Genomic DNA, 27,697 nt, shown 5'->3' with positions numbered 1-27,697 from the left:
CAGTTTGATATTTTTATGAGTCCAGTTATGTTGAAATAAGTATAGCTGTGTCACCATGAAGAATTCTAGAGCGGTTAAGAACTGGCCAGTTAAGCGGGAAGTGTAAGGTATCTGCCATTGTAGACTTCCTAAGATATTAATAGAGCTGACGGCACAGGCTTGATTTCAGGGCCATAAAGAATTGTATTATGAAAGCTGTCAAGTTGTTTGAAAACCTAGTAGCACAAAAACATTTGAGTAATGCCAACTGGAAATCACAATAGCTGAAATTCAATCATTTATCTCAGGGGTGTCAAACTCATGTTCACCAGGGGCCACATCAGTTTCTCAGTTGCCTTCAAAGGGCCGAATGTAACTTTAGGCCTGTATGCATGTTACTAGTCCTTAACAGTTAAGCGAGAGCTCAGCACTGCTGCCGGGTAGAAACAAGGTGCCGGGCCAGATAAAACAAAGTGGAGGGTTGGGTTCAGCCTGTGGGCCTTATGTTTGCCACCTGTGATCTACCTGTAATTCAGAGAAAGGACTATTCTGCCTTCAAGGATGGCACCTGCTGCTCCTTCTGTATCCTTAGCCCTCTTTCTCTACACTTTGGGCACAAAGGTACCCTGGGATCTGTTTGGTGAGGAGGCAGAGGATGGGGCTAAATGGGACTGTGATTGACATCAGGCTCTTGGCCCAGCAGGCATTGCACCTTAGTTTGCTTTTGTACTTTCTAAAGCAACCCCAAAATAAGGATCGGAGAGCAAGCAGTTTGTTTGGAAGGCAGTATCAGAAGCTCTGTGAGGGAGTGGGGCAGTGGGATGGGGCAAGTAGGGAAGTCAGTACAGGGTGTGTGGGCAATCCGCAGATTACCACTGTTGGCAAATATAGCTGAGATCTCTAAGACTTGACCTTGACCTACCAAGGGCTGAGAGGGCACTGGGTATTATTAGGCCACCAACCCCCTAGCTCTCAGTGGTTGAGGGTCACTCCTGGGGCATTCACCAGTTGGCACTCCCTGCCTGCCTGGAGTTTGTGTGCAGCATATTAGAGTGGCCTGCAGACCCTCTGAGATGGTCCCAGGAGACCATTGCTATGTGTGGTTGTCAGAAGAATGGCTACCAAAGATGATGTCCGTGTCCTAATTCCTGGAACCTGTGAATAGGTCACTGAACAGGGCAAAGGGAATTTGCTGGTGTGAGTAAGTTAAGGAACTGGAGATGGTGAGAGGGCCCTGGATTATCCAGGCGAGTCCGAATGTAATCATATGGCTCTGTAAGTGCAGACAGACCCTTTCTCAGCTGTGGTCAGAGGGAGACCCGACTATGGAAGAAGGGTCAGAGAGATGCAACATTGCCTGCTTTGAAGAGGGAGGAAGGGAGCTATAAGTCAAGGACTGTGAGGGCCACTAGCTGTGGGAAAAGACGACAAATTGTATTCTCCCCTAGAACCCTGTTACGGACATGAGACAGAGGTGACCACTGAGTATTGGTTGTTTATTTCTTCACTGCAGGCTGAGACCTGTTAGCTCAAAAGCCTGCTGGCACCAAAGTGAAGCTGTACACGTTGGATAATTTTTAAAATGGCCCAAACAAGCATATTTCAGCCATCTACAGCCTGCCTGCTTTGCATACCTGATGAAACTATGCCCAGCATCTGCTACTGGTGATTATAAGATCTCAAGCTGCTGCTGCCCTTTGGAGCTCTCCGAAACAGACGCTCTCTGCATGCTGCTGAGCAACGCCACCTACACAGTAAGTCCCCTTTCTGGTACTCTCTTCCCTTCTGGCTGGTAGCGTCTTGCTGTAAGCCCGTGGACCATCTCACACTGTGACATCTCAACCCTGGACAGGCCCATCCCACACAGATTGTTGTGTGGTCCTGCCTCTGGTGAGTGTATCTTTTTCCTTGATCAGCCCCCAAATCCCAGGAACTCCCACAAGCCTCCAGAAGCAATATAACCTTGATGACACCTTGGTTTTTGCCCAGGGAGGCCTGCATCAGATTTCTGACCCTCGGAATCATAGATAATACATTCTTTCAAGGCACCTTCTTTCAAAGTTGTGGTGATGTTATTGCAATGATGAGAAGCATTTGTTACTGCAAATTAATTCAAACCACAAAGGCATTTTTGTATTTATGATTGTTTGACAAGCTTTGCTAAGGTCTTGGTGTGTATCCCAGATTTGGAAAGGTAATTCCAGCAAAATTACAGAGAGATGAACTAGTGTGTATTCATGATGATCTACACCTCTGGGGCAGGGGGGGTACTTTTGGGTTAGTGTGGACTCATTATAGAATTAAAAGCGTGTTTCAATGGCAATGCTTGAAGCAGCAGTGGTCCGATCCGGTGCCTCATTTCAATCTGACCCTTTCTACACAGAGTGATATTTCTACAGTTCCATCCTGATTATAGTATCTTTAAAACCTTTCGGTGCCTCCCACTTCATGAACAATGGAAGTCTTTCTTCCTCTTGGGCCTCATTGCCATGTGTCTCCCGCTCCCCACCAGCCCCAACTCTTGACAGTCCCCTGGAAGCACCATGTTGGTTTTTTGCCTCTGGACCTTTGCATGACTGTTCCCTCAGCCTGAACATCCTCCTTGCCCCCTTGTCACCTGTCAAATCCCTAGTTCTGTTGCAAGACCCAGACAAATGGTCAATTCTCTGGTGCGATATCCTTGGTCATCACTTAACCCTCATTTGTTTGAGTCTGTCTATCCTAGCATAAAAAATAACAACAAAAAGTTAGTTGATACAGATTTTTCTTTTCATTTTCATGATTTTTAAAAAGATTTTATTCATTTATCTTTAGAGGGGAAGGGAAGGAGAGAGGAAGAGAAATATCAATGTATGGTTGCCTCTTGTGAGTTCCCTGCTGGGAACTGGCCTGCAACCCAGGCATGTGCCGCAACTGGAAATCGAACTGTGATCCTTTGGTTCACAGGCCCACGCTCAATCCACTGAGCTACACCAGCCAGGGCTCTTTTCATCTTAATATTGAATTCCCTCTATAGCAAAAATGGTCTACGTGCAGTCCAAAACTAGGACTTCGGCTAAGTTTGATAATTAGAGAAACATATAAAACCATTGATATTCAAGGCCCAAGGTAATTGTTTTATTGGAAAAAAATAAGTGGGGGAGGGGTTACTATTTTATTTGATTGGTCACATTTTTATTTATATATCAAATGTCTCTTTTCATTCTCATTCTTCTCCTCTCTACAGTATTACTCATTTCTCTAAGCCCCCCTTCTCTCAGACCATCCTATGAGCCATATTTTCATCCATTCATCCATTCTGTCTGGCGACACCCTCCCCCTTCGTGGGCACGTGACCTGCACAGACACTCAAGAGCCCGTGCTCAGAAGGGTCCCATTCTTGGTGTGGTGCTCTGCTATTGTCACTTGGAACTCTCGATTTCCCCCCAAGGGGCCCCACGTTTTAATTTCCCGTGGTCCTGCTGGATCAGTTCTGGAAGCTACCATTTTGTTCTTGTTTGAAGGTGCTGACCCCTCCTGAAAGCCTCAGTCTGACACACTGACACCCCTGACAGATCGAACCTCTCCCTCAGCTGGGCACAAAGGCTGTGAGGAAAATGCCTGTGGGCTCCTGGAGATGCACTTCCCAGTTTGCCAATGTTTTGAACCTTTCCCACTGTTTTCATGCTTTCTGCCCCATCACTGTCTTATTTACTCTCTGAAAATGAACATGTTTCCTCTGTCACAGAGAACAATTAGAGCCATCAAGTGTGGACTTCTTGAACATCCTGCTTGCCCATGTCAAACCATACTCTTTCCTTATTTCTTCCTTCACTCCCTATCATCAATGTTTAAGTGCTCCTCAGGTCTCTCATTAAAAACAAGTATAAACCAAGTGCATGGTCTATGCACGTGTTTAGTCACTTCTCACTCTTTTTCTTGGTGAAGTAGATTTTCCCGTGTCCTCACTTCCATTTCACCTCTGTCCTTCCCAGTGTCTTGTGTCTGCCTCCATCTCTCCACTGACCCTGTTGTTGTTGAGGTTGCCAACACCCTCTGAGTTTCTAAAAGCACGGCAACCTCTTAGCTTTGACTTATTTGAACTACGCATCTTTAGACATTGTGAACTTGTCCTGGCTGTATTTCTTCTGGCTTCTGAGTGGTCACACAGTCCAGGTTTTCTCCTGCCCCCTACCTGTCTCTGTTGTGTGGCTGCTCACAGGGCTTTGTCCTCAGCCCCCTTCTTTCCCCACCTCCATTCCTTCTCTTCTCCCTCTTTGTATTTATCCCCGGTAATCTCCTCCACATACATAGCTTTAACCTCTATCTGTATTCCAATGCATCATCAGTATGTCTGCCCAGCTGCTCCTCTGTCCTGATCTCTAAATGACCTCATGGACATCTTCACCTCCATGTCTCCTGTTTCTGTTTATCCCTCACTGAACTTAATATCTGCACCTCTCCCAGTCGGTCTTCACCCCACAATATGATATTTCCTTTCTTGATGAAGCCATACTCCTGAAAGTTCTCTTAAGATTCTTCCCCCTTATACTCTCTATATTCAATTAGTGCATACCCTATTGATTTTGTTTTCTTAATTTTGTAGAATTCATTTAATTTCTTGGTACCACTCAGGCCCTCATCATCTCTGGCTTTGATTTCAACGAGAACCTTTTCCTGTTCTTTCTGCCTGCGGTCCAGCTCTGTTTGACTCATTCTTTACAGTGCCCCACTGGATTGATTTTTTTTTCTCCATAATGCAAATTGGACTATGCTAGCCTCCCTGTTTAAAAGCCCTCACTAGTCTCTCATTGCCTTGAGAAGGAGGCCCCGCCTCCTAGGTATGATATGGAACATTTCCTTGCCTAGCTCTCCAGCCTCCTGTCTTGTTACTCAACTTTGAGGGAGCCCAGGTGTTGGCCTGGTGCTTATATTGGCTTTTTCTGAAAGGCCCCAAGACAAGGATTTGAGTGCCAATAGTTTATTTGGGAGGTGATCTCAGGAGACACTGGTAAAGGGCTGGGAAAGTGAGGCAAGGACAGAACATCGATTCAAGGTGCATTAGTAAGCAGGTTACAGGGCAGGTGACTCGGGCTCAATCCTGGTCCCACTGGGGACCACTGGAAGTCAATGCAGAACATGCCTCAGAGGGACAGAGGAGCTGGAATATTTATCCCCAGCCCCCAGCTATTATTGGCACTTGGCTGATCTTGGAGCAATCTTCAGTATTTCCAGCTTGCCCTGCAAAACCTGAGCATGCTTCAGGGCCTGAGTAAGACATTCTCTTACTCCCCACCCCAAGGCAGAGTGCAGCTTGTAGTAGGAAGCTATGACTAGATATGGAAACAATGAATGCCACAAGGGTATAGGTCAGGAATCAACAGTAATTACCATGGGGTCCCTCTGCTGTGTTGCCATAGTGCTCCTATGTGTTAGCACACAGTGCATGTCATATGTACTTAGAAAATGTGTCTGCTTATTAGTCTCCCTCTCGCTGGACTGGGAGCATCCCAAGAGCCAAAGCTATTGTAGATGTCTTATAGTAGGTATGCAGAACATTTACACTAAGTCTATGAATGAATGAAGGAGTCAATAAAATGAGATAGTCTGAAGACATCAGATTGGGGGTAAGGGAAAGAGAAGATTATGAAAAGATGAAAATGAGAGACAGAAAAGTATGATCTAGTAGGAAGGAGGGTAGTAAAGAAAATAGAGACAATGGGAAGTAGCTTGAAAGGAGGAATTGAAGAGAGATACGAAAAAGACTGGGATTTGCAAGGCTGCTTCAGCATTTGCAAGGCTGCTTCAGCATCTCTTTGCATGTTGCAAAAAGACAATTTCATATTGCAAGCCCTAAAATAACAGTACCTCATAACACCTAGCAAAATGGAACAAGCTTAGGAGAAAAACACCTTAAAAATATTCCAGGCCTCTATGTCCCTGACAAGCACCAGCTCTCCACCCTGGTGCTATAGGGAAATTATAGAGTGCCCTGACATTTATTTATTTTTGCTGGCTTTCACAATTAAGTGCAAATTCCAAATCCGCACAAGTCTGTTAAAGACTGATCTAAACCCCTCAACCTTTAAGACAAAAAACAAACATGCGTTCACCTCACTGGGGAAGAAGTTACAAGCTCTCCAACATCCTGCTTGCTAAGGAAGCAGTTGTTATCTTAATTAATGTTCTATGAAACCCTCTTTAAATACCTTGAGCAAACATACGGCGTGATGTGAAAAAATGCTAAATGACAAAAGAGAACACCTTCTGTTTCACTGTATTTGTCATGAAAGAGAGAGGGGAAGAAAAGCTAAAATCACAGATATGATAGAGATTCCTTTCCAGGGATAAGGAAAAAGATCTGTAGCGATTTCCATTCTAAAAGCGTCTTTATGGAGTATCTTCTTTTCTGTTCGTGAGTCTTTCAATGGCTAGTTTCCCTCCATGGAATTGCTGCAGTTAATGCCCTCGCCATGACTATGGATGCATTAGTAGCAAAGGTATGAAGTAATCATAGCATCATTTTTATAAAAAGCCATTTTGGGAGTCCTCTGGACCCTCACTAATCAAAGTGCATTTTCTCTGGACTAGCAGCATCCGCATCAGCTGGGCCCCTGCTTGGTGGAAAAGTCAAGTCTGCGGTGTCTCTCACTGGGTCAGACTTTCTTGGGCTGGGGCCCACGAAGGTATGTTTTCCAGAGGCCTCCACGTGAGTCTCCTGCGCACCCGTTTGGGAAGTACTGATCTAGAGCACAAAGGCCAAGATGCAGTCCATACGCCAGTGCCAGTCTGTAAACTGTTGCAGTCTGCACCTGGACAAGAGCTTTTGTTGCTGGCGATTCCCAGTTCCTGTGCTTTATTGCTAGACTAACTGAGAAGAATCCTTATATGCACTCTCCCAACACTGATGAGAAACCCAATATAGAAAATTCCTCCTGGATTCTTTCTGGAATGGATGAAATTGTTGTGCTCTTTGTTTAACACCATCCTACTGCGTTCCCATTTTCTTTAATACTCAACATCATTGCGTGCGCCTGTTCATCACCCACATTTACATGTTAATCCCCAAAACAAGCTTTCATTATGCATCTTCACACCACAGTACCTTCCCTAGACAGGTGTGATAAAGAACTTCATTTTGTCCCACCCACATACAAGCATCTTCATCTCCCAGAATCTGGGTATTAATTCAGAGTCTGATGCTCATACTTCCCAGGTGTGGGCTTGGCCTTACTTCATGCATGAAAGTACACAGCAGAGGCTCCAGGTCGGGTGTGCGGTGTGTGCATCGATACGGTTTATGTCTTTGCTTCATGAAGGAAACCACTCAGATGTAGTTTCTGTTCATAATTGGGTGGGAATTTAAATAAACGAATCCAGTTGTCAAAGATAGGCTGCTGGACAGAATTTGCCTTTTCCTAAGGTCAGGGAAAGACAGCTGGCCATCACCCAGTGGGCCCTACCTCTCTATGAGTCCTGCAAGAATTGACTGTGACTGAGGTTAGCAGAACCGAAAGTTTGCCCCTGGCTTGGTGGGCAGACAATTCCAAGGCAGACACAATTTGCATACAAGGAACAAAATAATTAAGACACTTTCATATTGAGCAGTGTAGCCTACCCATGTTAGAAACCAGGGTTTTCTCTACAGTAGCACTCTGAACAGTTAGGGCTGGGTGATTCCTTGTGGTAGGGGCTGTCCTGTGCATTGCAGGACGCTGAGGGGTAGTGCCTCCCCTTAGATGTGACAACCAAACCAAACTCTTTTTAAAATTTTTTGTTCAAGTACAGTTTTCTGTCTTTTACTCCCATCCCAGCCTACCCCCCCAGTGCTCCCCACCTCCCTCCCATTTCACCCCTGTTAGTTTTTGTCCATGTGTCCTTTATACTTGTTCCTGTGGATCCTTCCCCTTTCCCCCTGAAATTCCCTCCCCTCCCCCACCTCCCCTCTGGTCCCTGTTGAAACCTAAGTCTTGCTTCATGTTCCTCCTTGGGCAGAATCGCTGGGTGGAGAACCACTGCTCTAAGCCTTTGGAGAAGAGGAGAAAAAAGGGAAAAACCTGAAGCAAGATTCTCCAAGGTTGACCCTCCTTTGATTATAGTTCAGTGGGTTCCTCATTTGCTTAGATGTGTTTGGTTGATTAGGCTTAGTGGTAGTAATGCCTGCATTTCAACAGCCTTCTTTCACAGTCAGTTTACATTCTAATGAACTTGGAAGGATCTTAATGGGTTCTTGACTTTTGGGGAAAGTGCCCTTGTACTTGATATGTAGATCAGCCAAAGGCAGAATCAGTGGGAGGTAAAATGGAAGATTTCAGCTTGTCCCTAATTCTTTCCACTTTTTCTTGTTTAGACCCTGTAGAGTAAAAGCACAAAGTTATGATTTCCATGCTATGATTATAAAAATAGTTGTACATGGGTCACATCTCGTTGTGCAATCTCATTTCTCTTTGTGAAAGAAAGAGGAGTAAAATAAGGAAGTATGTAGGCAGCCCTCCGCAGCTATTCCACAATATTTGATTTTAATTTGCAGATTGTGTCCCCCAATAAATTGAGCAAAAGCTTTATGACCACAGCCTGCTACATCCCTTTGTGGTCAAAAAAGTAGATACTGAAATGAGCACTCACTACACATAGAAATGTCCATGTGCCAGGCATCTTTGATGACCTTTACCCATGGGACACATTTTATTCTGACCACAATCCTATGGGGTGAACACTGTTAGCTCCATTTTACAGATGGGAAAAGTGAGACACAGAGAAACATTATTTTTAAGTAACCTGCCAAGGACGTAGAACTGGTGAATTATAGAGCCTCCGTTTGAATGTTTGCAGCTTAGCCTGTCATGTGAGGAAGTGCACACCACAAGTCCAGAATTTCAAGCTCTTTCTCAGAATACCAACCTCAGACAAGGTTAATCTGAGACCATGAGAAAGGGAAACGCAGCAAGGCCACTTCCTAATTTTGTCTTAAGCACAGGCAAAAAGAAAGTCGCGGTGCCATTCACAAAACACTACACATCCTCCTTTTGGTTACAATGAGTGCTGCTGGCTTACCAATTTCAGGGTTTTTTTTTATCCTAACCCGAGGATATGTTTATTGATTTTAAAAAGAAAGTGTGTGTGTTGGAGAGAGAGAAAAAGAGAAAGAGAGAGAAAGAGAAAGATGAGAAAGAAACATCAATGTGAGACAAAAATGTTGATTGGTTGCCTCCCGTATGTGCCCTGACTGGGGATCGAACCTGCACTCTAGGTATGTTCCCTGACTGGGAATCAAGCCACAACCTTTTGGTGTATGGGGATGATGCTCCAACTAACAGCCACGTGGCCAGGGCCCAATGACAGTTTTATCTGTAGTCTATCTAGTCGGTCCTGTTATAGGTAAGATTGATTGAGATGCCCGGTCATAGAATTTACCCTGCTTGCTGACAGCATCTAGTCTAGAGTGATCCTCTGCTGTCCCTCAAATGACCCAACCGACCAAGGCACCGTCGCCATGGCTCCCCATGGCGTGCATTCTCCCACACTGCGAAGAGCAGTAAACCCAGCTTGTTTAACTGCATGCAGGCTTGTTTCTTGTGGCCTTTGGCCGGAGGGCATGGACACCTATTTGTCAATGTTACAAAGCTAGTAATTTGCTAAATCAGTATCGAAAAGCTTAACACAATCTAGAAAAATGGGTGAAATACAATGAGGGGAAATGTTACAGGGAAACATATAGTACTTTTTTTCTTAGTTTAGAAAAATCCCAAGCACATAATCAAGAGGAGATAACCTGATAGCCATTTGTATTAGTAATAGAACAAAAAGACTTGGGAAATGAACCAGCATTAGCAAGGTCAAAATGAGCCAATAGGGGAACGTGATTACTTAAAAGCACTACTGTAATTAAATGCTCTATTAAAAAGTGCACACAGAGAGAGGGGATATTACTGCTCTTCTGTGTTACGTGTTGATCATGGGACTATTTTCAGATTATGTGACTCAGACTTGAAGAGCCTCAGTAGCAAACTAGAGAAAAGGTGACCAGTGTGGGGAGGTGTGGGAAGCCACATAGGGAGGACTACACCTATTTCTCTCAGAAGCTTTGAGAGGACCCGCTAGCTCACCATCCTGAGATATTTGGGAGGGTGTGTCAGGAAGAGAGGAGGAGATTTCTACCCCCAAGGAAGGGCAGGGTCAGTCTAACTGGGAACATCCCAGGACCCCATTGATTTAAATAAGCCAGATCTTCCCAGGTGACCCTTTGCTTTGAGTCCTTGCCTTTTGCCCTTCCTCAGTTGGGCCTGGTGTTCTCTTGGAAGGGAAAATCTAAGACCCTTGGAACTTTGGGAAGGAACTAGCGCAGGGTTTCTGGACCAACCTAGTTGAGGGACAAGGGCTTCTTCTAAGTTGGTCCCCTCCTGGGCCATTACATTGGGATTTGAGGCTGACACCTAGATACAAATAGGGTAGTTCATGGTCCTTATAAGTTTATTTCCCTCCAATTGGTCAATGGGAAGATGATCGGTTGAAAGCAGGATTCAGGTATTAACAGGTGAAGTGTCCTAAATATCTCACATTCCCATCTTAATTTTGTATTCATGTCCAACAAATGGGTAGAAGTGATGCATGTTATAAAAAGGAACAAATCAGGAACTGTGAGTACTTGAGAGAGAGGGATTATTTCAGCCCTGTGTGGGATCAGGAAATTCTCCTTTGAGGGATTACCAGTTTAGCTAAGAGTCAAAGGATACAGGGGGATGGGGAGGGCAGAGAAAATCATGGAAACAATGAGTACTGAATTCCTACTTTGCCACGTTGATGTCACCTGAGACATTGAGCTCAGGGCCTCCCTTTCTTGCCCTGTTGCCTAATTCGGTGATTTTCTTTCTAGGGAGGATGAAGTCTAAACAGTGTGTTAACATCATTCCCTTTAAAAGGTGGCTTATCATCAGACAGCCTAAAAGTCATAACCATGTTCTTAAGGCACAATGTCTGATTAGTCACTGAACACAGAGACAGGCTATGTGGGCAGCTGGGGACCTCTGAAATCAGGCACCCTGCTAGAAGTCAGACAGGGTGTGGCCAGATAAAAGAGGAAAGGGAGAGATGCCAGGAGTCTTTATAGTTCTTGTGCCGAAGTTGTCATAACCTCACACAGTGTGAGAATTGCTTATTGGAGCTGACGAGGTAACGTAAAAATAGCATTTACCACGTAGATCTGGGGCATGAGCTTCTCATACATGGGGGTTACCTTGGCCACGGGGATTTGCAAGTTCTGTCAGTAATGATCTGGGGTTGTTTCTGGGAAACTCTGCTTCGATGAAATGGACAGTGGCTGCTTTTAGAGATGTAGGAAGGATAAAGCAAATACACTGAGTTGCAAATTACCGAGTCCTCCCTTGAAAGTGACTTCATTTCATAATTTGATTGTTCAGTAAACACCAGGCACTCTTCCCATGCAAGTGAGTGTAACTTCAGGTGTTTTCTCAAGAAATATCTTCCTTGAATAAATCTTAATGCTAATGTCACTTGCAGAAATCATCTGCTCTTGGTTTTACTAATCCCTTCCAAAGAATCAACTCGTAGTGTATTGCAGAGATCAGTTCCGCAGTGGATTAAATAGATGATTACATTAAATAGATGACTTTTTTCATTGGCAGCAGTGGTGTTTTTTTAACTGAGGCCACAGCCCATTAGGGTCTGTGAAAATTTAGTGGTCCATGAGCAACTGGGCCGGAACTAGGGCAAGGTGAGTAAAGCCTCAGGTACAAAATTTAAGGAGATGCCAAAATACCGCTACTGCAGATAAATATTTTAATGCAATATTAAAAAATTCATTGTTAATGCAAAAAATCCATGGTGAACAAAGTTCCCATTTTAATAAAAACGGAATCTGACCCTGCACTTTGTGTGACTCGCCTCACTTGCCTTACCCTAATCTCATCCCTGATGGCCAGCATTAAAAAAAGATTAGAAAATATTCGAGTGCATTAGAAGTGTCTGTGTGTGTGTGTGTGTGTGTGTGTGAGAGAGAGAGAGAGAGAGAGAGGGAGAGAGAGAAAGATGAGAGAGAGAGACAGAGTGAGACAATGAGAGAATGCATCCTAATGCAAGATATAAAATGTGGACTTTGCACAGCAGAGGTTCAGGTCAGGGACGCTGGTGCCAGATGGCTGCACGTGTGGCTTTTGAACATTTTACTTAACCTCACGTTGCATTTGTTTCCTCATCTATGAGAAGGAGACAAGAACACTGCTTTCCTTATTGGCAGGATGGCCCCTTAATTGATCCCAACAAGGACAATTTTGATAGTGGGAAGTGGCACTAACAGACAGTACGGCTTTATAATATGAAGTATTGCAGAAATTAAAAAGGCATTAGCAAACAATAAAACAGTTATGCATTTATACCATGTGAAATAACAAAACCATTCAATCGCAAACATTCAGACATTCAACAGCAAGAATATGCTGCCTCTTTTTGTTTCACGTTCATGGAATTCTCCACGTTTTTCACTGATCCCACCAAGTGGTGGCCTAGTAGCTTCATGGATTTTGCATGCCATGTCATGGACCAAAACTGGCACCCAAGTGGCCAACAGGACAGGGGAGTCTGACCATTGACAGGGACCAAGAAAAGGAATAATTTCTCCCTGGCCTCTTGTGTCTGAGTGCACTGCATTTTATCAGCAAGCCCCTTTGAGCTATTTTGGAAAGAGTGTCAGTTATGACATTGCTTCTGGAAAGAGCCAAGAAAAGAGGGCAGGGATAATGATGGTTATTTTCTAGATGGTAGTACGTGCTACAGTGAGAATGTGTGCACTGCACATGCGCGCCCCCGCCCCAGAAGATCACACCATGGCAGAACCCAGGTGTACAAAATGGAGGGCGCCACACCCACCTCAGGTTATTTTATGCGAACTCATACAAGGCATTAGGAAAATACCAAAACCAGGACTTTTCACTGCAAGCGAGGCTGTGTGACAGAGTTGTGGGAATTAAATCAGTTACTCTAATGGGAAGTGCCTAGGACAGTGCATGCTATGTGGTAAGCACTCAAGCAGTGCTAGCTCTTGTTACCCTTTCATTTTTCTTACCATGGTTCAGACTCAGAAAACTTGAAAAGCACTACCTTAGAGAGATAGATGCCGTTTCCTAAGGGGCAGATAATTGGAAATGTCTCCTGCTCTTTTTTTCGAACTTGAATCATCAGTGACAATAACTGCCTTGACTGCAAAGGTAGAGCCTGATTTGTTTTGCTCCCCACCTCTCCCTCAAGTCTTACCCTTGTTAATTGACCTTCCTTTTGAATAGCCAGTTTGAGAAGCACAGTCAAAATCAAGAACATCTCCATATAAAGCACATACACTTGGGTTTCTCCATTTTCTTCAGAAAACAAAGCAGTGACTCCAATCATATGAGTACATGACTGAGGTCGAAAAGAGGAAAAATTGGCAGCAAGCCAGTCCAGGAATTGGGAAGCCAAGGATGGGGTCAGTTGTTTCTATGGATATTTAAGCCCTTCCAGGAAAGGTAACACTAAACCAGAGTGTTGGATTGATTGTGAAAAAGGCCCTGAAGTCGTTCACTAATAAGGAGTGTGGCTGTAGGTGGGTAGATAACAGCAGTGATAGGAGAAATCATTGCTGAAGGGGACTGACCTGAAGCTCAGAGGCTCCCATGGAGCTGGGTGTGAGTAAGGAGGAAGTGAAATGATAGCCCAGGCACTGCGATGAGGAGCAAGGTGGATGCTTGAGGTGGGTGACAGTGGCAGGGATTAAAGAGAGACTCCTTAGAGATGCCACATGTAGCTAATTACTTGCCGACTCTACTGGCATGTCTCATAGGCATCTAAATTCAACAGCATCAAAATACAAATTGTGAGTTCAACCCCAAATCTACTCTGTCATAATAGTCCCCATCTTAAATAGTGACACTGTCCACCCAGATGCTTAAGCCCAATGTCCGAGCCATATTCTTCTTTTCCTCGCCTTCCCACATCAAATGCATCAGCTTGACCTATTGGTTTTCCCTCCAAAGGATAAACTACTAGAATATAAGTTTCATCAAAGGATTGCTCTTCATCTGTCCTGTTCAACAGTGTGTTCTAAGGTGGCGGGCAGTGCTTGGCACACAGTAGGAAGCAAGTATTTGTGGAATGTATGAATGAATGAATCTTGAATCTGACCACTCAGCTCCATTGTCATGACCAATGCCATAGTCAAATCCAGCAGCATCTCTCACCTATATTTGTACCATAGGCTCCTCACTGGTCTGCTGCTGCTGTTGTTGACCCCACAGACTAGCCGTGCAATAGCCTGACACTTGCGATGTTGAAACTACCCAGTGGATTTTATCAGAATAAAATTCATTCCTTTATACTAGTCTGCAGAGTCCTGTATGGACCTGAACTTAGCCTCATTTTCTACTCCTTTGTCTTTCTCATTTGCTACTCCCTGCTGTAATACTGCTTGGGTTTCCCCACACTTCCTTTATCACAATAAGACTCACCGGGACACTTGCAAGAAACACTTCAGTAATTCACATGACCTGTCTGCAGACTCTGATTCATAAGGTTTGGGGTGGAACATGAGACTGTGTACTTTTAACAAGCACTCCAGGTGATTCTTATGATAAGCTTAGGTACAGATCCAGCCTAGGAGTCCTCCCTGCAGCATTCCAATTATTCAGACTTGAGAAGCAAAATGAAACTCATTTTCTGTCTCTGGTCTAGGAGAACATGCAATCAGTGGCCACCTGCTATGTTATGCCAGGGAGTTCTGGGAATACAGTTTATGTGCTGAAATGGCCTCACATTCTAGTAAAATTTCCTGGGGAGCACAATGACCTTAAACTTGTGTCACTTTATGCCAGATTCCTGGGGATGAGTTAGAAGAAATGGTTATCATAGGGAGGCAGGGAGGAGGAGACTGGGCATGGTTTGCTATTCAACAGTGTGTAGCAATGACAGTATATGTGTGTGTGTGTGCATTTGTGTGTTCCTTAGGCTGTGGTGGGACAGAAGAGCCCTGAGAGGTAGGGAAGAGAGAGAGAAGGGCAGGTGGCAGGATACCGGCCCAGAGGGTGTGCAGGAGACGTTTTGCCCATGTAGCCAGGACACAGTGAGCTCGTACACATACAGGCTCCTCAGTGTAAGTAATCTAAACCACAACAGGCTCTCAATGTTACATCTCGATCTGGAAGCATTCAACTTGACAATGAAACATCTTTGGTTTTGCTCTGACAGGGTAGCTTATAACTATGGCTTTGTGTGTGGGGGATTTTGAAACATATCTCTTATGTCCAGTGTATAAACATTTAACTTTAGTTCTCTAGAGATGTTATTACCAGCACTAGCATTCTCTGTATCAAAGCTCATGTCTGTGTTCCAGAATCTGAAACTGAAAACAAGTGCGAGCCTTCTGGTGTCCTGTAGGAACTTGGTTTATAAACCAGAGCAGTGCTTCTCAAAGGTGACCACACACTGCAACTGCCTGGGGGGAGGGAACTTCAGAAATACTGACTCCTGTGCCCTATCCCAAGACTGGGATTGAATTGGTATGGAGCATGGGCAAGGTGTGGGACTTTTGAAAGATTCCCAGGCCGATCAGGTGTGCAGGCAAGTTGTTAGGGAACCACTGAACTGGAGATTTTGAGCCACGTGTTTCACACCTAACGCCTCTGGGATAGTATAAAGTTCGGGTTTGTGCATTAATGTTTAAGTTGAGACAATAAGATCTGTCTGACTGGATTTATCAAGTTACAATCAACATGGGAAGGGGCCTTATTTACATAAAGCCAGAGCAACTGATGAAAAAATTAATCAAGTAAGTTATGTGCATGGCGTTACACATGCACACACATACCAATTATCAATGTTCAAAACAACAGGATTTTAAAGTAATTTTGTCAGATTGAGTAAATATCTCCAACTAGAGTTGTCAGATAAAACACAGGGCACCCAGTTAAATTTGGACTTCAGATAAACAACAGATAATTTATTAATATAAGTATGTCCCGTGCAGTATTTGGGACATACATACACTACATAGTGTTTATGGTTTATCTGGAGGTCAAGTTGAGCATTTTTATTTGCTAAGTGTGGCAACCCTGGCCCAATCATAAAGGACTAGCCTGAGCAGTCATGCAACACGCTGGGATAGGTCAGGGCAAAAATGAAGCTCAGCTTCTTGCTCATTATGTGCTCTGTTTCCTGAATTATGTTGTCTGCCGCCCCCCCCCCCCACCTCAAGTGCAACCTGACTGGCTGCATGAGGCTGGACTGTACCTTATTCTGCCTCTTCTGTCGTCTTCGGAGCCTCAGGAATTCCTTGTGCTGCCTGGAGACAAAGTTCACTGCTGCATACTCCAGGAGGGCGGCGAACACAAACAGAAGGCACACTGCCATCCAGATGTCAATGGCTTTGACATAGGAGACCTAAGAGAGACAGACAGAGAGAGGTGCTGTGAAAGCTTGTGCAGAAACCCTGCACAAGGAATGTGCAGGGTTTTCTCTATTCTAATGTTGTGAGCAACAGAAGAACCTCATTTGCAGATGCTGGGCAGAGCCGGGAAAGTTACACGCACTGCCACAGGTTACCGCCCCCCGCCCTCCGCCGCAATGTCCTTCCTGTGCCAGGTTCCATCTCTCTCAGTGTCGCCTCCTCCCTGAGAACGGCTCCACAGATGACTACAAGAATTTCCTTAGTGGAGAAAAGAGAAATAAAAACAAAGCTTCAAGGTAAAATAGAGTGGACACCATGCTCGGAACTGCTCATTTTCTTCTTATTGTTGTTTTTTTCCCTTTAACATTTAAAAACAGATATAATTAAGAGCATTCCAAAACGTGGATGAGAAACATAGTATGTATGCTCTTTGGCCCTTCAAAAACCAGTTTTTCAGTTTAATCGACCTGTTGACCCTGACTGGCATGAAAACACTTTTCTTAAAGGGCTTGAAACGATCACTATTCAAGAACATGGAACCAAAACAAAGCATCAAGGTTCTAGCCTTGGGGACGTCACAGGGCTGGTTGAGGACTTAGTCCACCTTATACTTCAATAAAGCAGACTTTCAAGACAAATACTTCTTACTTGCAATGGAAAGTGCTCCTCGTCTCACTTCTAATTTTTTCTTTAAATATAAGGGGGAAAATAACTAGATGAAGTTGTAATATAATGGACCCCAGACTACAAAGGATGCTTATCAAACTGGCAGCTGAATGTGTACTAACTAGTCCTAATTTTTAAATAAGTAGTCCTATTTTGGGGGGTGGCTAACACTGAGTTCTTGCCAACCCGTATTTTAAACATTTTATGTGTATTGATTTTCTATCCATCACAACAGTTGTGTTTTTTAATAAAGACTGTATTTTTTAAAGATTTTATTTATTTACTTTTAGAGGGGAAGGGAAGGAGAGAGGGAGAGAAATATCAATGTATGGTTGCCTCTCGTGCGTCCCCTGCTGGGAACTGGCCTGCAACCCAGGCATGTGCCCTGACTGGGAATTGAACTGTGATCCTTTGGTTCGCAGGCCCACGCTCAATCCACTGAGCTACACCAGCCAGGGCTCTTTTCACTTTAATATTGAATTCCCAATATAGCAAAAATGGTCTATGTGCAGTCCAAAACTAGAACTTCGGCTAAGTTTGATAATTAGAGAAATATATAAAAACCATTGATATTCAAGGCCCGAGGTAACTGTTTTATTGGAAAAAAATAAGTGGGGGAGGGGTTACTACCGTATTTGATTGGAATTGAACTGCGGTTATTTCGTTCTCAGGCCTGCGCTCAATCCACTGAGCTACACCAGCCAGGGCACAACAATTGTATTATCCCCATTTTCTGATGAGGAAACTGGGTTATAGAGGGGTTAAATTATTATCTGAGGTCACAGAGTTATAAGTGGCTGAGCTAAGATTGGAATTGGACCCCAGCCGACTAGAGAGTTCCCTTTCTGGACACACACAGACACTTTAGTAGGATTATACAGTTTGTGTCTTGCATTTCCCTTTGACCTTTATAGTGAGCATTTTCCATGTTGTTTAACTTTCCTCTAAATCATAATTTCCAGTGCTTGTATAAGGGCCCATGCCATGATTAATCAGTCTGTGTTTTAGGACATTTAGATGACTTTTAGTTTTATTTGAGGGGGGGGGGGCTGTGAAAATTCTTCCTTCCAAATATTTGACTTTCTGCTTATTTATTAGATCAGTTTGTAGACTGGGATTATGGGAATAAATACTCCAAAAATAGGTTCTTGACTTAGAAAGTTAGTAGCGGCACAGAGGATGTAAAGCAGAGATTCCAGAGTGAGATGCCCCAGTGAGAAACACTCCTCTGCCCTGATGGTCTCTATACCTTTGCCAGTTGTTAACCTCTCTGTGGCCCCTTCTCATCTGCCTGTGGGATGATAGTACCCGTCTTATAGAATTATATGGAGAAAATCACTTAATATATGCAAAGTGCTTAGAATAGTGTCTAGCACAGAATAAGTGCTATAGAAATGTTTACAATTTGGCTACACATGAGTGTGATTTTGTTAGTGGATAAATATTGGAAGAGACAAAAATCAACAAGGAAAAAAAGAAATCACTCACGTTCCTAATAGATTCCAATTACTTTTAAGGCTACCACCATCCTTATACTGTCTCAGCCAATCTGAACTACTGGTTGGTCCCACATAAGTTGTGACAAAGTGGTCCAGCACTTTGTCATCTTCAACACTGTCAATGATCACTCTTCCTACCTGAGATGCGCTTCTCATTCTTTCTGATTAACAGGCTCCTCGGAGCCCTTCAGAACTTGGCTCACAAACCAGCACCCCAGAGAAGCCTCCCTAACCTTTGTGCTTTCTCCCATCTGGGTTAGAGGCCTCTTTGCTTTCCTCCCTTGTCACTTTCTATTGAAACTATCTGCTGTTTCTTTCTGGACTACACACTTCTTTGACTCCACCACTAGACCTGTAAGGTTTTGTTTTTTTTTTCTGGACAGGTCCTGGGAAGTATTACTCTCTCTCTGTCACCAGTGTGGGACCTGACAAATAGTGAGTAAGCAGTACATCTGAGGGATGGATGGATACATGAATGATTGAATGATGGAAGGATGGAAGGAATGAAGGAACTCTCTGGCCACCTTTCCATTTTCATGCTTTAATTTCAACAACTCTACACTATATAACGTTATCCACAAGTTCATATATCTGATATTTTTAACCGTGGGCTATGAGCACATTTCAGTTCTCTGGGCATACCTAGCATTCCTGGAATGTTTCTTTCCTTAATAAGCAATAATCTGTCTTGTATTCGCCCTTCTGGAGCAATCCTATTCTCTTGTAATAATAGAGCATTTCCAATCACAGTGTTCCCTGTTATATATTATTCAGATGGCCCATAAATGTTTTAAGACTCAATAATGAAAGGAATTTGTCAATGCTTGAGATATATCCATAGTGGAAGCTGAGTCCAATAGAGCTGACCATCATTCCTTCCCTTCCTGGTGTCTACAACATTCAGTAATTTGTAAACCATTTCCCCATCTCTTTCTGGCCATCAGCAGGCCGAGCACGTATTTGGATTCTTTTATAGCTGCTCATAAATGAATCCTTTCAGTCTCTTAATCATTTTGGTTGGTTTCTGACTCTTTCCAGCATTGAAGTGCTGGTATTAAATGCATTATTCACATGGATTTAGAGGGTGTTGTGAGACATCTATTACATATGGTGTGATGTCCCTTGGTGCTAGTCTCTCAGGATTGAAATACCTTTTTGTGGCTTTTACCCAGCTCTGATGTCAGATTCTCTCTCTGTGGCAGCTAATCCTTAGATGTTTTCAGCTCACATCTTCCCCTGTCACATTCTTTTTTATGATTCTTGGGCTTATAGGATGCCTTCCTGAATTACTTTACTACAATCTTGCAAAATAGTTTTCAAAGGTAATTAAGCTCTCAAAATGCTATTATGATTCACTGAGTTCCAGGCATATTTCATTTAGAAAAATAAATATTGCTAGCCTACTACGTGGAAGGCACTGTACTGAGTGGTGAGAGATGGGATAGAAGATAAAAGGGTATCTAAGATGCACATTCGTTCTTCCTGGGGCTTCCCAGACTACCCTCCAGGAAGCCCCATTTACTCTGTGCTCCAGAAAGTGTCATTCACATAGGTCAGGGAGCAGCAAATTAGGGTCTGTGGATCAAATCTGGTCCACCATATGTTTTATAAATAAAGTTTTATTGGAACACAGCCATACTCATTCGTTTACATATTGTCTACAGATGCTTTTGAACTAAAATGGTATAGTCGAGTGGTTGTGACAGAGACCATATGGCCTGCAAAGCCTAACATACTTGCCATGTGGCCTTTTACAAAAACTGTTTGCCAGCCCTTGACCTAGACTGTAGTGTCATTTGGTTTCTCCCTGTGTTGTACATCCCAGCAGCCCTGCTTCATACTTGAGAAACCCATGGTCTATCGAGGGAGAAAGTCAAGTGACAAAACGGATGGTCCCATGGGCCCAAGCATGGGAAAGATCAAAAGGCTGATGGAGTATGGGGAGGTTGATGTTGACAGGGAAACTCAGAAAAGGCTTTATTGCTGGATGATGCGGCATTTGACTCAGGGCCTGAGTAAAGCCAGGCCTTTTAGGGGTGCAAGAAGCCTGGAAAGCAAAGCCATGAAGATGGGAGAGAGTGGATGGGCTCAGGAATGATGAACAACCCAGTGGCCGGGATAGGCTGGGACCTCGGGAAGTGCCTGGTGAGGTGTGGACAGGCAGCCAAGGCCAGCAGGTTGAAGGCCAGGCAGAGGGGTTTGAGTTTCAGAACGCTGCTAGCGATAAGCTAATGATGATTTTGAGGTGGGGTATTGATGTGGAAGTCCTTTTCTAATATGTGGGAATTTCTTTGTGTACAACAGTAAGAATCTTAGCAAGAGCAGACATTTCCTCCCATTACAGGAATTTATCTCCCCTCATCTCACCCAGTCTCAACTCTGCACAGGTCTGCTTCTCTTCCAAGCTTTCCAAGGATATCTCTGAATCCTTTGCTGGATCTTTTATTTGTTATTGTGTTCCTTGAACTTTTTCTTTTTCAATTTTCACTCTTAGTCTTCATGTCCTTCATGAACTCATCTGCTCCTATAGTTCTCTTCTTATTTGTGCGTGTATGTGTGTGTCCTATAAGAGAGATTGGCCAAGTTCTCATGAATCCCATTTCCTCTCCCTGGGACACCAGCAAACTAAAATTTCCATTTCCTTTGGTCCCCCAGTGGAATGCGGACAGAAGCAGTGTACACCATTTCCAGGCCTCCAAAATCTCCCATGAAGTCCTTAGAACTTAACCCTTCTGCAGTCACCTTGGATGTCACCTGTTTAAGATGGCAGTGCCATAAAACGGAAGAAGTAGGGATTCCTAAAAAGGCCCAGGGCCACCTGCTCTGCAGTGGAGTGTAATGTGAATGAGACCTAAATTTGTACTGTAGGAAGCCACACAGATTTCAGGGCTTTGTTTTCCCAACACTCCCAAATTCATCAGACCTGACCTCTCACCAGCATTCCTGTGTCAGTTCCAAGAGGCCCACACTTAGCAGATGGAAAATCAAACTCATGAAATGCCCCTCCTTCCTCATTTTATCTCATTGGAATCTTCCCACCAGCAACCCTGGTCTCATCATTTGTTCTTTTCTTGCCTTCATCTAATATTCAGTCTTGCAAAGTCTGAATTTCTTTCAGAAAAGAAAGAAATTTCTGAAAGAAATTTTCTTTCAGAAAATTGCAAAGTCTTGCCATTTCTTTCTGCACAGCACCCTTGGCTTTACTCTCTTGTCTCCATTGCAAAGATGTCACTACAGCCAGGACCATCAACACTTACACCTGGTTATTATAACACTCCCTAACTGACCTCCCTGTATGCAGTTTCTCTCCATGGCACTTTATCCTTCTGCTTCTGCACGATTAAATTTAAAACACCAATTTTATTTTGCAACACACCTGCTTAAGAATGATTCTGGCTGCCTGTGATGAGCTCTGGTATCCAAGATCTTGCACAGCGGGTATCCACCCTAGTTGTTCAGTCTTGCTCTGCTCTTCTCCAACACAAACCTTATACTTTGTGTATGCAATTCTGCTTAACCTTGAGGAAGCCGCATCCATTTGTACTGAGAATCCCAGTCCTCAGATAGATGTGATTTTACACTTGGCAACGTTTGCAGATATTTTGGGTTGTCACAGTCAGGGGGAGGTGCTAATGGAATCTGGTAGGTTGAGGTCACAAATGTTGCTAAACATCTGTTAACGTACAGGACAGTGGCCACGATGACGTTATCCAGTGCTGAACATCAATAATTCTGAGTTTGATGCATTCTGAGATTGAGAAAGCCATCCTCCCCAAACCAGGTGTCAATGTATACTCTAGTAGTTCTCAGTTTGGGGTCATGTTGTCCTGATATGGCATTCCCAGTGTCTAAAGAGGTTTTTCATTGTCCTAACTGGGGAGTGGGGGTTTTTTAGCCCCTGGCTCCCCATGGGTAGAGGCCAGGCACACTGATGAATGTCCAACAATGCATAAGACAGCACCTATGATGAAGGACTATCCAAACCTCAAATGTTCATTGTATTAAAGTTGAGAAATCCTTTACTTTTCTCTCAGCACAGGAATTCTTCCTGCCTTTTCTATATATTTGTTTCTAGATAATTTCTCAAGGAATAGCTCAAATTCTATCTCTAGAGTGATACTTTGTTTATTCTAGCTTCTAACCCAGTGGTCCTACCCGTCTTTGGAATTTGTGATTGTAATACATTTATAGTGAGTATCATATAATTTAGTGTTTGCTCCATGTATGCATGTTGTATCCACCCAACTGAAGTATAGGTACTCGGCAGATAAAGACTCAGTGATGTTTTTTGTATCTATGCCACCAGTGACAAGTCTTTGTGCATATAGTAACTGCCCCATAGTTACTGTTGATTGACACATTATTCAAGCCATATATAAATTCAAATTCTTTTCATAGTTTCTTCTCTAGATAAAGGCTTGGATAGAGGATATAGGGAGAAAGAAAGAGAAAGAACAAACTAAAAGGGAAAAATAGCGTAGGTCTTTTAAAGTTGATAGCTGATGATACCCAGATTACTCTTGATTTATTTTTACTTAGGGCAGGAAGAATGCTTATTATTCTCATGACTTTACATCGGGAAGAAGTAGAGCCAGTCAAGTGGTTTAGGTTTTTGTGGCACTAAATAACCAGCAGATACTTGAACAGATCAAGTAGATGGTGGAATTCAGCTCACTGCTCAGTTTTGGCATCATGCTGACATTTCCAGTATTGTTCTTTTCACAATATATTGGCATTTTTGAAAACCTTGACAAGTTTCCTTGAGTCAGCCTTTGATTAATTATATACTCAGATCAGTTTCAAAATGGAAAATGAAGCCATGAATTGATTTACTTTAGTCCCATAATGTGTTTTGTCTATATTCAAAACCTGTACCATTTTCTGTGTCATGAAGCTAGTTGTTTGTGGACTGGGTCATTTTCTTTCTTTCTTTCTTTCTTTCTTTCTTTCTTTTTTTTGTTAATAGGCTTTAAAATTTTATTTATTTATTTATTTTTACACAGAGGGAGAGAGGGAGAAAGAGAGGGAAACATCAATGTGTGGTTGCCTTTCTCACGCCCCCTACTGGGGACCTGGCCCACAATCCAGGCATGTGCCCTGCCTGTGAATCGAACCAGCAACCCTTTGGTTCACAGGCTGGCACTCAGTCCAGTGAGCCACACCACCCAGGGCTGGGCTATTTTCTACCTGGTATTTATCCGTAGCACAGAAGAGTAGATCACTGTGTAAGGGTTGTCTGACTGTCCTTGCAGCTCAGACGCCCTTGCCATCCCTCATGGACAAGGCGTTCCCATCTGGCAACTTGCTAACTAAAATATATCCACACTGCTAGCCAGTAGGCTGACCTCAAGAGTTTGTAACATCCCTCTAGCGGCCAATCCAGGAAGATTGGTTATGAGCATGTATAGAGAAGTCCTCTACAGTGGAGAAACATTACCAATGACTGTAATCAACCAAGTGTTGTTTTTAATAGAAAAGAGGCAAAATATAATTCATAGGGCAACCTGAAAATACTAAAGTATTTTTCTTTCTTTAAGTGGAATGGTCTGTCACTCGTACCTGCTGGAGCCAATGTTTAATCCTTTGTACACTATGCATGGAAACCGCTGCTAAAGTAGAATGAAAGCTTTTCCGCTCTGTATGGTACCATTTCCTTTCATTTAATCTAGACGACAAAATGTAATTAACCCTGGTAATGCAGCTGTGAAATGAAAGATGCCGTGGGTCACAGGCACCAGACTTGGGCTTCCATGACATGGAACAGAAGCCTTCGGTAGCTCCAGTCAACCTCCTAGTTGAGCACTATGGAGTATCTCCCCATCCTCCCCATCCTCATTTTCTGGGAGAGAAAAGTAAGCTGGTTAAGTACATGTCTAAATCTTACACAGCAAGTAGTCAGCAAAGGTGGAAAGGAGAATCCCAACTCTGAGTTTGGATTTCGTCTCTCACCTACATTCAGTCACTGTAAAGATATCATCAGGAAAAATAGAGACTGTCAAATTCATCCTAATGCCAAAGGTCCTTGGTGGTGTACAATTTTATCTTACAGTTTCACTGCCAAGTTGCCATTTTCATTGCCTAATTAAAGAGCTAACTTCTGTTTCCAGCCAGGAAAATCGGATCACCTTTGGCAGAGAGGCAGTGGCAACACTGAGGCCCTGGCCTATCCCAGTGTTACCACTGCCATGCCTTCATCTCTCTCTGTCTTCTGCTGTCCTGGGTTCTGGGTAGTGTGTTGAGTAAACACTACTTGTGCAAAGGTGCTGTTTGCACAAACAGCCATTGGGTGGCAGCGCCTCCAAGCCTGGTATCTGCAGGAGCCAACTAGTTACAAATGGTACTATTAACAAAAGTTTCATGAGGACAGGAACTGAACGACCTCCGGGGACCACTTTGTTGGATGTTGGTTGACCCACTGGCCTAGTTAACTGGTATTGCTTCCAAAGAGGAATAAGTTCCTCTTATTGGTCCAAAAACTTCAAAGTAACCACGTGAGTTTTGTGAGGAGAGAGGTAAGAGAAGGGTGGAACTGCCAGCCCTAGAATACCTGAGGAATGCTAGGCAATACCCACTGTTAGAGGTATCACAGCGATAACTTACAGAAAGGTACCCCCAAGGGTCAACCTTATGTGAATGTAGACATCTGGGAGAGGGAGCCAAGGTGGGCAGGGAGTGGTACTGGGAGGAAGCAGGACTAGCGGGCATCTTCTCCCCTGTGTCTCTCTCTATTGGCCACATGACTCATCACATGTTCCGCTGATAGACAGGAACGCTGATGCCTTCCACTGTTTGCTTCCTGTGGCTGCACTTTCAATGACAAAACACGTGCAGTACATTCCATCTCAAACAGGAGCAGGAGTGAGGATGGAGCGGAGTTGGGAGCAAATTGTCCACTGGTGTAAAAACAACCCCAGTGAAGAGTCCGCTGGGTCATCATAGTATTGGCAAGACAGCCCCAGGCTTTGGGGACTAGTGAGATGATTCTCCACTTAATAGAGATTTGTCTAGATTGTGTGTGTGTGTGTGTGTGTGTGTGTGTGTGTGTGTGTGTGTGTGTAGGAGAGGGGCAAGAAATTGGGGAGAACGCAACAATGGGAAAGAAAGGAAGGAAATGAACAGATTTGGAACCAGGCTAACTTGGATTTGAATCCTGGCTGGATGGCCAGTGAACTGGGGGAAATTACTTAACCTTTTGGAATCTCATATTGAAGTAGGGCCCAAGGATTCCAATGTCGTGGAGCTGGTGAAGGATCAGATAAGATGCTTTATGTAAATCTTAACACTTATTTGGCAGATTGTAGGGACTTAGTCACATTGACTTGCCAGGGATGAGCTCTTGAAGACATTGCATAATTCAAAACTTGCATAATTCAAAACTTGCATAATTCAAGGCAGTTTTCCCTAGAGGAAAAATGTTAAGTAGAATTTGTTGTATTTCATGTTCCATGCATGCATTAAGACTCTGTTAGTATTTTTGTATCGCCCTATTTCCAATTCACATAAGCTAAGGTCACATAAAATGGAACCTCGGTATAGCGAGCACTCCTGTATGTCAGGGGGAATGAGATACGCTGTTACAAATACGAAAAAAAAAACAAACCAGCAAACGACCACTACCATCAAAAGAGAAAGTGTGCAACAACACAACTCTGTGAGTTACCTCCCTGATTAATATAAGAAAACTGAGATTACTCTCATTAACTTTGCCAAGATCTCACAGAGAAAGGGTGGTTGAACTGCTGTTCATGTCTACTCTGGCTTAATGCCACACTCTGTGCTTTTTGGGCTCACTGACCCCTGTGGGAACATCCCTGTTTGGGGAGTGAGTCAGGAAAATTACTCACATGCTGCAGTTTCACCAGAAGACAACATCTAATGTGAGAGAGAGGTGAGAAAATTCATGCAGTGGGGAGACAGTATGAAAAGAAACGTGTAAAGATGAGAGATAGCCGCACCGTTCTTCCTTTGCTTTGCCAGTCAGCAATGAGTGCTGTTTCCACTTCTGTATTTATGTCCCCAACCACCCCGCCCCAAGTTCAGTTTTCATACTTCTAAGCAAGGAAGGCGAGGAGGGAAGTTGAATATAAAGTGTCCAGTCTTGTTCTTTGGATGAGGGCTGAGTGAAAGGCCTTGAATGCTGAACAGGGTTTACAGTGATGGCAGAGCTCTTCTCCCACTTTCCATCTGGGGATCTCAGAGAGGGGACTTGATGGGAAGGGGAGGCAAGCATGGAAAAGCTGAGGAGCACGCGCAGCCTAGACTGGGATTTTCAAGTTGGCTATGCTCCTTAGAGTGGGATGAAGAGGCCAGACCAGGAAGGCAGCATGGAGCAAAACTCTCACCCCCAACCATTTCTGAAATGCAGAACCTTATGAGAGTGAGCGGAAGGCCAGTGCTGAGTGGGGCCACACAGGCTCTTTGTCATCAGATTGCAATCGGGGTGGTGTATCCTGATGCCAACTCGAGATGGGTAAGATAGCTGGGGAATGGGGGGTCTCAGCCACAAAATGCTGGCAGCCTTGAGAAGCGCAGTTCAGCCCATAGTGATAGAGAAGCCATTTCTTCAAGAATACCCAGAACCTTGCGATGACTCCAGGGTACAAAGAGGTTTCTGTAGGCATGGAGTTTCCCGACTATGCACATGATGCCTCTGAGCACTGGAGTGCTACAGCCTGGTGATGAGGACAGGTATTTCTTTGGTGTAGGGCCAAAGAGTATTTCACAACTGAGAATTTAGCGTGAAATAGTAATGTCATTGAATGGCAGGGTCAGTGGAAGCCAAGAAGTTTTACTGCCCAGCCCCCAGCCTGTGGCCTGGTTTTAACATCATCTCTGTACTGTAATGGGAGCTCACAGCGGAGGCAGCAAGTTGGTGAGGAAGTCTCCACGGGAGCCACCTTGACAGAAACCTTCCATTCTTGGCATGAGACCCCAGGCACTCAGGCCTGGTGTGCGCTAAAGCTCTTGAAGCTAATCAGCTACCTACCGGCTCCTACCGTCCAAAGTGAAACTGAAATAGCAAAATCCCAGGCGCCCATCATGTTGCAGGTTACATGTGGGGAGGAGACACACAGGAAGAAGAGCTGCAGGTCAATCAGAGGTTGGGAGTTAATGTGGCACAAAAGCCTCTGACTGGGCCAGTGACCTC

The 27,697-nt window shown here is 43.9% G+C and overlaps 1 protein-coding gene across 2 annotated transcripts in view; it reads right to left on the bottom strand.

Moving 5' to 3' along the window:
* GLRA2 (glycine receptor alpha 2) overlaps nucleotides 1-27,697 on the bottom strand; it is a 175,049-nt gene that overhangs the window by 21,214 nt on the left and 126,138 nt on the right. For both annotated transcript variants that reach the window (XM_037046333.1, XM_037046332.1), the window contains exon 8: nucleotides 16,228-16,377. In XM_037046333.1, the coding sequence (XP_036902228.1) occupies nucleotides 16,228-16,377 (150 nt within the window). The remainder of the gene's footprint in view (nucleotides 1-16,227; nucleotides 16,378-27,697) is intronic.

Source organism: Sturnira hondurensis, unplaced genomic scaffold (assembly GCF_014824575.4).
Source record: "Sturnira hondurensis isolate 20B ecotype Veracruz unplaced genomic scaffold, ASM1482457v3 Scaffold0005220, whole genome shotgun sequence".
NCBI lineage: Eukaryota > Metazoa > Chordata > Mammalia > Chiroptera > Phyllostomidae > Sturnira > Sturnira hondurensis.
Note: the sequence above shows the minus strand (reverse complement) of the source record. Positions and strands in the feature narration are given on the sequence as shown.